The 10,816-nt window shown below is 40.9% G+C and overlaps 1 protein-coding gene across 3 annotated transcripts in view; it reads left to right on the forward strand.

Annotated features, from left to right (window-relative positions):
• Nucleotides 1–385: 385 nt before the first annotated feature.
• The window catches only part of LOC139370807 (voltage-dependent calcium channel subunit alpha-2/delta-2-like), an 11,823-nt gene continuing 1,392 nt past the window's right edge, over nt 386–10,816 (forward strand). The window contains exons 1-5 of one of the 3 annotated variants that reach the window (XM_071110584.1): nt 386–1,220; nt 6,662–6,706; nt 6,881–7,016; nt 10,208–10,307; nt 10,653–10,816. The exon at nt 10,653–10,816 is cut by the window's right edge and continues 1,392 nt beyond it. In XM_071110584.1, the coding sequence (XP_070966685.1) occupies nt 10,257–10,307; nt 10,653–10,816 (215 nt within the window). In that variant the 5' untranslated portion in view covers nt 386–1,220; nt 6,662–6,706; nt 6,881–7,016; nt 10,208–10,256. Of the gene's footprint in view, nt 1,221–6,661; nt 6,707–6,880; nt 7,017–10,066; nt 10,308–10,652 lie in introns of those variants that run through there. The other 2 variants (XM_071110583.1, XM_071110585.1) reach the window with 2 other exon arrangements.

The raw sequence follows: 10,816 nt of genomic DNA on the forward strand, positions 1-10,816 counted from the left end.
TCTGTTGTTGATTTGCTTCTGTGTTTTGGGTCGTGGTCCTGTTGCATCACTCAACCTCTGTTGAGCTTTAATTGGCGGACAGATAGCTTAACATTCTCCTGCAAAATGTATTGATAAACTTAGGATTTCATTTTTCCGTCGATGATAGGGTTGGATTCTGGGTGAAACTTTGAACATTCTTATACTCAGAAGTATAGGAACATTAGTTACAAAAGAGACATGAGCGGTGCCATAATGAAGCTTGGGAGGGGCTGTGTGCAGGAAACACGATCGCATGTGGCAGTACTGATAAGGGGAGAAACCATTGAAAGCTCATATCACTTCCTGCTTAGCAATAATTATGCAATGTTTAGCAATAAGGAGGAGGGTCCATCCAAAGTGGGGTATGAATACTACCACGGGGGAAGCCATGTCTGTTTGAATTACAGCTGTGTCGACCCTTTGCGAAGAATTAAACTTGGTTAAGCTTCTCTAGTGTCCGTGAGTTATTTACTCTGAAAATTAGAACCTAACAATAGCAAGCTGTCCAAGGTCCTGAGGCAGCAAAGCAGCCCCAAACCAGGATGCTTCCTCCACCATACTTTACAGTTGGAATAAGGTTTTGATGTTGGTGTGCTGTGCCTTTTTTTCCTCAACACATAGTGTTGTGTGTTCCTTCCAAACAACTCAACTGTAATTTCATTTGTCCACATAATATTTTGCCAGGAGCGCTGTGGAACCTTCAAGTGCACTTTTGCAAACTGCAGACATGCATCAATGTTTTTTTGGACAGCAGTGGCTTCTTCCGTGGTGTCCTCTCATGAACACCATTCTTGTTTAGTGTTTTTACGTATCGTAGACTCGTCAGAGATGTTAGCATGTTCCAGAGATTACAGTCTTTAGCTGACACTAGGATTCTTCTTAACCTCATTGAGCATTCTGCGCTATGCTCTTGCAGTCATATTTGCAGGATGGCCATTTATAGGGAGAGTAGCAACAGAGCTGAACTTTCTCCATTTATAGACAACGAGCCTACCAGACAATCTAAACTACTTCTATGCTCACTTCGAGGCAAATAACACTGAAACATGCATGAGAGCACCAGCTGTTCCAGAAGACTGTGATTACGCTCTCTGCAGCCGAATTGAGTAAGACCTTTCTTTAAACAGGTCAACATTCACAAGGCCGCAGGGCCAAACGGATTACCAGGACGTGTAATGCAAGAATGCGCTGACCAACTGGCAAGTGACTTCACTGACATTTTAAACCCCTCCCTGTCTGTTATTTCACTGCTGCTCTTTAATTACTTGTTATTTTTATTTCTCATTCTTATTCATATTTTTTTGAACTGTATGGTTGGGGGCTCGTAAGTAAGAATTTCACTGTAAGCATTACATATTTCACTTAGCATGTGGCTAATAAAATGTTATTTGTCTTACCGTGGACTGATGAATATCAAGGCTTTTAGAGATACTTTTGTAACCCTTTCCTGCTTCATGAAAGTCAACAATTCTTAATCTTAGGTCTTCTGAGATCTCTTTCGGCATGGCTCACACAGGCAATGCTTCTTGTGAATAGCAAACTCCAATTTGTGAGTGTTTTTTATAGGGCAAGGCAGCTCCAATCTCGTCTCATTGATTGGTCTCCAGGTTAGCTGACTCCTGACTCCAATTAGCTTTTGGAGAAGTCATTAGCATAGAGGTTCAGATACTTTTTACAACCTGCACTGTGAATGTCTCAATGATGTATTTGAGATATAGACCATCATTTGTGTGTTATTAGTTTAAGCACACTATGTTTGTCTATTGTTGTGACTTAGATGAAGATCAGATCAAATTTGATGACCAATTTATGCAGAAATCCAGGTAATTCCAAAGGGTTCACATACTTTTTCTTGCCACTGTACATAGAGCTGATACTGATGTTGGCATTTCTAGCTAATATCGGCAGATTGAGATATGCTTACCGGTATATTGTGACTCCCTACATCCGACCTGTGATTTAAAAAACTTTTTTTTTTTATTCCACCCTGTTCATGGGCCAAAGCGTTGGAACATATGTAGAATTGCAGGAAATTAGCTTTGTTTTTTTATGAAAGGAGCACAATCCATGGAAAAGTTAGCTTGCTAGTTAGCTAGCTATTCTGTAAGCTAGCTTGACATGCTAGAAAGTAATTGAAACAAGTTGAGAAAAAAGTAACTTCAAGAAACGTGTTTAATTATCTTCTGAAGAAATTTGGTTGTCCTGTCTTTATTATAGAAGTTATATTTTGCTATCTCACAAAACAAATGCGATCTCTGTGACGAGACCTTTAGTCAGTGAATTAAGCTGTCTCCATTGTAAATACTATTTTTGTCATACATGCCTTCAAAATACCGTAAACGCCCTTAAGTATTCCCTTACCTAAAGAAATATTTGAGGTGCTCTATGCAAATTATTACCTAAGGTACTGTAACCAGGCCCTGGAACTCCCTTTGACTCTGAGTCCATCACCACCTTTCAGTTCCACCTAAAGCCTTACCTCTTCACCATAAGCCCCCCCCCCCCCCCCCCACCATGGCCTACTCATAAGCCATGGTGGGGAAATACCCCCCACACACACACACACTCTCTCTCCCGTACACACTCTTACATACACATATTTTTTTTTTTTACAATCCTTGTGGGGAACAAACAATTGATTCCCAAACCTAACCCTCGACCCCAAACCCCTAACCCTAACTCCTAAACCTAACCCCTAACCTTAATTCTAACCCTAATTGTATCCCTAACCTATCCCCTAAGCCTAAAATAGCCTTTTAATGTGGTGACCGGCCAAATGTCCCCACTTCTCCAGGACTTCTGGTCCCCACAAGGATAGTAAAACCAAGAACACCCCCACACACACAACACCTGCTTGTTCACTCATAGACTGACACATCACACTCTTACCCTTCCTTGAGCTCTACCCCCCTTCTCTTTGTTTCACATGATTTTTCTCCCTGCTTTTTAGTCTGCCATTGTTTTCTTTGGATATCTGTTGTTTTGTTTTGTTTCTACAATTGTAAAGTGACTTTGGGTCCTTGATAAGCACTTTATAAGTCCCATGTATTCTTCCTCTTCTTCTTCTCATCAGATTCCATGCCCCTTATTCAAAGGTTTACCACCATGTCTGTTTACATCCGCTGGAGGCCAATAGTACTATTTCCTAGTGTTGGGTTCTACATTTTGAACATTGAGATATTAAATGAATGAGAAAGAAGCATAGAATCAAAGGACAAAGTTAAGGGTTCTCTGTAGAATGACAGATAGCTGTGGAATGTGTTGGGGGACGGGAGCAGAGCACCGTGTTGATATAGGGAAGACAGATGGATATCTGTGGATCAGGAGGCGAGGGGTGAGGTCAGCTCCCCTTAAGGGAGCAATCAGGGTCAGTATCTGGTTGCCTTTTTTCTCTTGGGAATAAACAAAGGATTGGAGAGAAGGAGTGTTTTAAGTAGGATGTTTATAACCTATGGAGAGAAATATTTTGCTGTCTGATTACAGCTGTACAGAACCTTTGGTGAAGAATTAAAATTGGTTAAAGCTTCTCTAGTGTCCGTGGGTTATTTACTCGGAATAATAAGAACCTAACACTAGTAATCTACTCAGATTTGCAAAGTTTAGAATGCGCTATCCCATGCCACACTGCATCATCAATCATCCATCTTTATACACAGTCAGTCATTATTACAGCCAGGGTGTTCTGAGATCACAGGGCAGATTACGGAGCTCAAGGATGAGCTAGTTCGACAGTGCTGGGCTGGGATAGCTGGAGCTGTAACTGGCTGTGCGGACTAAATTAAATTACATTTTGTTGGACACATATATTTATCAGATGTTATTGCGGGTGTAGCGAAAAGCATGGCCAGCTCAGCCGGGGGGAGCACTGCTGAGTCCTACACACATTGACATTCCACTTTTCCACATGGTTTGGTCCATTAGCTCATTGAGGTAGGACAGGCCCTGTGGACTCATCCCCCATCCTCCCTCCCTCCCTCCCTCCCCTCGCCACACCACCCCACCCCAGCCCTCCCAGCTGCAGTGACTCCCTCTGTGAGCCTCACCACCACTGGCTCGCTCTCTGTGTATGAACCAGCATAGCTCACAAGTAACAACTCTTCCCATCCTTATGCACCAATAAAAAAGGAGTTTGGTTGGATGATTCAGTGGGTTTTACCACACTGTTGTATTGTATGAAATACAGGGGTGTAGTTTGTGGTGTTCCTTCATGACAGCAGGACAGTTTGTTTAGATGAGCATTTCCAATTTATTTTATACTTGTTGAGGGAGTATGGTCGTTAACTCTGGTTACCCTATTATAAGATTCTGACAAACTTAGGGTTGCAAAGGGAGCGTATATTACTGGAAACTTTAGAAGTTTACCAGTAAACTACCTGACGTTTGGTAACTTTCAAGTTTTTATTTTATTTGATCAGATTACATCTAGAGCCTTTTTAGATACTCCAGATTATCACAGGTGTCTGTATTTATTTCTGGTCCTCTGTATGGCCTTATCACATGTAAAATATATAATATAGGCCAAATAAAATAAAATGACAAAGCTGTAAAACATTATCCTAAATATAAACCATCAACTTAGTGAATACCTTTGGTGTTCAATGTGAGGTTTTCAGCGTTAAAAATACTATACATTTTTTGACATACTTTTATTTATTTTACTATCTCAATATGTCTTTGTTTTAAATGTTTTGGCGTCAAACTGGTGGCAGTTGTGAAAAAGTCAATAGTTGGAAGAGTTGCTTGGTTCATTGAAAATAATGCCATTGTTGACTGGATGCTTTTAAAAATTGATTAGGCTATTTTCACTTGTACTATATGGTCTATCCACTAGAAACTCAAGGTCAATATGGACACATACAAAAAATGACTACTATAAATGAATACATTTTTATAAATTACCAAAGTTACCATAGATTGCCATAGATTACCAAAATTACTTACGATTCCAGATCTTTGGTAAATTACAGTTAGCCTTGCAACTCTAGGCCAACTTGTCGTCATCCATGTTATACAGATGAAGTCAGAAGTTTACATACACTTAGGTTGGAGTCATTAAAACTTGTTTTTCAACCACTCCACAAAATCCTTGTTAGTAAACGACAGTTTTGGCAAGTCGGTTAGGACATCTACTATGTGCATGACACAAGTCATTTTCCAACAATTGTTTACAGACAGATTATTTCACTTATAATTCAATGTATCACAATTCCAGTGGGTCAGAAGTTTACATACACTAAGTTGACTGTGCCTTTAAACAGCTTGGAAAATTCCAGAAAATGATGACATGGCTTTAGAAGCTTCTGATAGGCTAATTGACATAATTTGAGTCAATTGGAGGTGTGCCTGTGGATGTATTTCATCGCTTAACTTCCAGCTCAGTGCCTCTTTGCTTGACATCATGGGAAAATCAAAAGAAATCAGCCAAGACCTCAGAAAAACAATTGTAGACCTCCACCTCGGCAATTTCCAAACACCTGAAGGTACCAAGTTCATCTATACAAAATATAGAATGCAAGTATAAACACCATGGGACCAAGCAGCAGTCATACACATTCTGTCTCCTAGAGATGAACGTACCTTGGTGCGAAAAGTGCAAATCAATCCCAGAACAACAGCAAAGGACCTTGTGAAGATGCTGGAGGAAACAAGTACAAAAGTATCTGTATCCACAGTAAAACAAGTCCTATATCGACATAACCTGAAAGGCCGTTCAGCAAGGAAGAAGCTACTGCTCCAAAACCGCCATAAAAAAAGCCAGACTACGGTTTGCAACTGCACATGGGGACAAAGATCTTAATTTTTGGAGAAATATCCTCTGGTCTGATGAAACAAAAATGGAACTGTTTGGCCATAATGACCATCGTTATGTTTGGAGGAAAAAGGGGGAGGCTTGCAAGCCGAAGAACACCATCCCAACCGAAGTACGAGGGTGGCAGTATCATGTTATGGAGGTGCTTTGCTGCAGGAATGACTGGTGCACTTCACAAAATAGATGGCATCATGAGGCAGGAAAATGATATGGATATATTGAAGCAACATCTCAAGACATCAGTCAGGAAGTTAAATCTTGGTCGCAAATGGCTCTTCCAAATCGACAATGACCCCAAGCATACTTCCAAAGTTGTGGCAAAATGGTTTAAGGACAACAAAGTCCAGGTTTTGTAGTGGCCATCACAAAGCCCTGACCTCAATCCTATAGAAAATTTGTGGGCAGAACTGAAAAAGCGAGTGCAAGCAAGGAGGCTTACAAACCTGACTGAATTACACCAGCTCTGTCAGGAGGAATGGGCCAAAATTCACCCAACTTATTGTGGGAAGCATGTCGAAGGCTACCCAAAACGTTTGAAGTTAAACAATTTAAAGGCAATGCTACCAAATACTAATTGAGTGTATGTAAACTTCTGACCGACTGGGAATGCGATGAAAGAAATAAAAGCTGAAATAAATAATTTTCTCTACTATTATTCTGACATTTCACATTCTTAAAATAAAGTGATGATCCTAACTGACCTAAGACAGGGAAGTTTTACTTGGATTAAATGTCAGGAATTGTGAAAAACTGCATTTAAATGTGTTTGGCTAAGGTGTGTGTAAACTTCCGACTTCAACTGTATATCTGTTTTGTTTTGCTCTCTACCAGGAGTGGAACATGACGTATTATGATTCCAAGGCAGAGCTAGACTATGTGAGTAGAAAGGGAAAAGCTCATTTCTACACATCCTCTCTCATTTGTTGATAAAGCTTTTGAAATCTGCTGAAGAATGAAGTGGTAGTAATATTGTGTGTGTGTGTGTGTGTGTGTGTGTGTGTGTGTGTGTGTGTGTGTATGTATCTACGTGTGTACATGTGTTGTTATCAGTACTCCCTGCAAGATGGTGATGGGGAAACAGTGAGCCCTCCACTACAGGTGGAGTTTGTGTATGACGCTAACTTCAAAAATAAGGTCAACTACTCCTTCACAGCCGTTCAGATCCCCACAGACATCTACAAAGGAGGTGAGTTTCGCATTCGTGCAATGGACAGTGAATATCTTGTTATTATGTTATTTAGCAGTCATTTGCTGCTCAGTTGAGACTATGGCCCTGCACACACTTAGGTAGTACAACTGATTTACAACACATTTGACACAATGGTTGTGAAACAACAAATATTTTGGCAGAGAGTTTGTCTCCTCAATAATGTTTGTGGTAATTTTTTGGGTGCAGAAAAACTTCATACCATGCTTTGTATGCTTTGTGTGTGAAAAGGGCTAGAGTGTTTTTCAATCTTAATTTAGACAGGTGGAAAGTATTAGGTTTACAAGTTAGTAGAGGGGAGAATAGCAGTGCTTGACTTGGACTCAAATAGGTACCGGTACTGTTTACCGGTGCCGGTACTGTTTATATTTAGGTGCAGGGGCTCCACAATTCTTTTGAGCTAATATTCTATAAGAGGAATAGGAGCTCAAGCAGCACAAAATTTGAGGTGCTTGTACTCCTCTCCATGGAGCTCCTGCCCATGTCAAGCACTGGAGAACAGGTATGTTAAACAAGTGGAGGTATTATGCACTTAAGAGACTGCAACACTACAGCCGCACCATGCTCCTTCACAGGTACAGAGCCTATAAAATGCCTACACCCCCCTAAACTTTCCTCACATTTTGTTGCGTTAAAAGGTGTGAATGAAATAGATTTAGTTGTATTTTTTTTTGGCATTGCTCTTCACAAAATACTTTATTGTAAAAGTCAAAAGAAAATTCTACACAATTTGACAAATTAATACAAATTAAATAACAAAAATATAGTCGTTGAGTAAGTATTCATGCCCTTTGTTTAGGCAAGTCTAAATTAGTTCAGAAGTCAAATTTTGCCTAACAAATAACATAATAAATGATATGACTCACTCTGTATTTTTTTATGACTACCCTCTTCCTCTGTCCCCCATACATACAACATATGTAAGGTCCCTCAGTCAAGTATTGAATTTCAATCACAGATTTAACTACAAAGACCAGGGAGCTTTTCGAAAGCCTCATAAAGAAAAGGGCAGTGATTGGTAGATGGGTACCAATAATAAATCAGACATTGAATATATCTTTAAGCATGGTCAAGTTAATAATTATGCTGTGGATGATGTATTAAATCACCCACACACATCACAGATACAGCCTTCCTTCTGAACTGAGCTGCAGGAGAGGAAGGAAACTGCTTAGGCATGTAACCATGTCACCAAAACATTATAAATAACATGGATCAATGGACAATAATGAACTAAATGAAAGAATGAAAAGAAGAATACAAATACACAAAACATGCATCTGTATGCAACAAGGCACTAAAGTAATACTGAAAATGCAAAGCCTTATGTTTGGGGAAAATCCAACACAGCACATCACTGAGTAACTGCAACCTTATTTTCGAGCATGGTGTAGTTGCATCATGGTATAGGTATGCTTGACATCGGCAAAGACTGGGGAGTTTTTCAGAATGAAAAGAAACAGGATGGAGCTAAGCACAGGCAAAATCCTAGAGGAAACCTGCTTCAGTTCACTTTACACCAGACACTGAAAGAGGAATTCACCTTTCAGGTGAACAATAACCTACAATATATATACAAAAAGATATGGACACCCCTTCAAATTACTGGTTTTGGCTATTTCAGCCACACCCATTGCTGACAGGTGTATAAAATCGAGCACACAACCATGCAATCTCCATAGACAAACATTGGCAGTAGAATGGCCTTACTGAAGTGCTCAGTGACTTTGAACGTGGCACCAACAAGTCAGTTTGTCAAATTTATACCCTGCTATAGCTGCCCCTGTCAACTGGAACTGCTGTTATTGTGAAGTGGCAACGTCTAGGAGCAACAATGGCTCAACCGTGAAGTGGTAGGCCACACAAGCTCACAGAACGGGACCGTCGAGTCCTGAAGCACGTAGGACATCAAAAACGTCTGTTCTAGGTTGCAACACTCATTACCAAGTTCCAAACTGCCTTTGAAAGCAATGTCAGCACAATAACTGTTTGTCTGTGAGCTTCATGAAATGGGTTTCAATGGCCGAGCAGCCGCACACTAGCCTAAGATCACCATGCGCCATGCCAAGCATCGGTTGGAGTGGTGTAAAGCTCGCCGCCATTGGACTCTGGAGCAGTGGAAACGCGTTCTCTGGAGTGATGGATAAAGCTTCACCATGTGGCAGTCTGATGGACAAATCTGAGTTTGGCGGATGCCAGGAGAACACTCCCTGCCCCAATGGATAGTGCAAACTGTAAAGTTTGGTAGAGGAGGAATAATGGTCTGGGCTGTTTTCATTGTTTGGGCTATGCCCCTTAGTTCCAGTGAATGGAAATCTTAACACTACAGCATACAATAAACAATCTAGACGATTCTGTGCTTCCAACTTTGTGGCAACAGTTTGGGGAAGGCCCTTTCCTGTTTCAGCATGACAATGCCCCTGTGCACAAACCGAGGTCCATACAGAAATGGTTTGTCGAGATTGGTGTGGAAGAACTTGACTGGCCTGCACAGACACCCTAACGTCAACCCCATCGAACAGCTTTGGGATGAATTGGAACGCAGATTGCGAGCCAGGCCTAATTGCCCAACATCAGTGCCGACCTCACTAGTGCTCTTGTGGCTGAATGGAAGCAAGTTCCCACTGCAATGTTCCAATATCTAGTGGAAAACCTTCCAAGAAGAGTTGAGGCTGTTATAACAATAAAGGGGGGACCAACTCCATATTAATGCCCATGATTTTGGAATGAGATGTTCGACGAGCAGGTGTCCACATACGTTTGGTCATTTAGTGTATCTGGACATTAAAATACTTTCTGGACTTCCCTTTGTATTTTTTTTTACCAGGGCCTCTGGTACTGCACTACTGTATGTAGGGAATAGGATACCATTTGGGATGCACTCGCTGAGTTTCTAGCTATAAACCTGATTTATTTATCATTTCTAGGCAACAATGAAGTACCTTACCATGATATTTTTTCCATTAAAGTTGTCAAAAAGATTTTTGGCAAAGAACAATTTCTCAAGCTAGTTTTGCTAGGACTGTCTGGGAGGGGTCTGAGTGGGGAGGTGAAAACTAGCTGTTACTGGCAGAGAGGTTTGGAACTCTCTTGGTCTACTAACTAATTTACTGCATGCGTGCGTCAGTGCGTGCCTGCAAGCGTGTCTCATGATACCTGTCCCCCCTCAGGAGTGGCAGTGTGAGCGGCCTCACTTTGAAGCTGATCAAGTCATCAGTGATGGAGATGTTGGACACTCTGTCTGATGACGACTATGTCAACGTGGCCAGGGTGAGTGTGTCTGTGATAGTGTGGTAGTTACTGTAGTTACACCTGGGATTGACATTTCATTGGTTATACATTTGTTTTTTTGGAGAATTCTATTTCATACTATTTTTATAGGTATCAGCACAAAACATGTTGCACAACCTTAAACAACACAGCAATCACTCATATGAACGGGTATTCATTTGTTCATAACCAATTTCCTCCTTCACTAACAGTATTTATCTCTTGCTGTCTATCTCGCCTGCTCTCTCACTGTCTTTATCTCTTGCTCTCTATCTAGCCTGCTCTCTCATTGTTGTTCCTCAATCCCATTTCTGCTCTGTCATTCTCTCTCCTTTCTTGTTTCAGTTTAATGAAAAGGCAGAGGCAGTGGTCCCTTGCTTCAAACACCTGGTCCAGGCCAACGTTCACAACAAGAAGATCTTCAAAGAGGCTGTAAAGCTCATGCAAGCTAAAGGCACCACAGACTACAAGTCTGGTTTCCACTTTGCCTTCAATCAGCTACTAAACGT

The sequence above is a fragment of the Oncorhynchus clarkii genome, chromosome 17, assembly GCF_045791955.1.
Source record: "Oncorhynchus clarkii lewisi isolate Uvic-CL-2024 chromosome 17, UVic_Ocla_1.0, whole genome shotgun sequence".
In the NCBI taxonomy this organism is placed as follows: domain Eukaryota; kingdom Metazoa; phylum Chordata; class Actinopteri; order Salmoniformes; family Salmonidae; genus Oncorhynchus; species Oncorhynchus clarkii.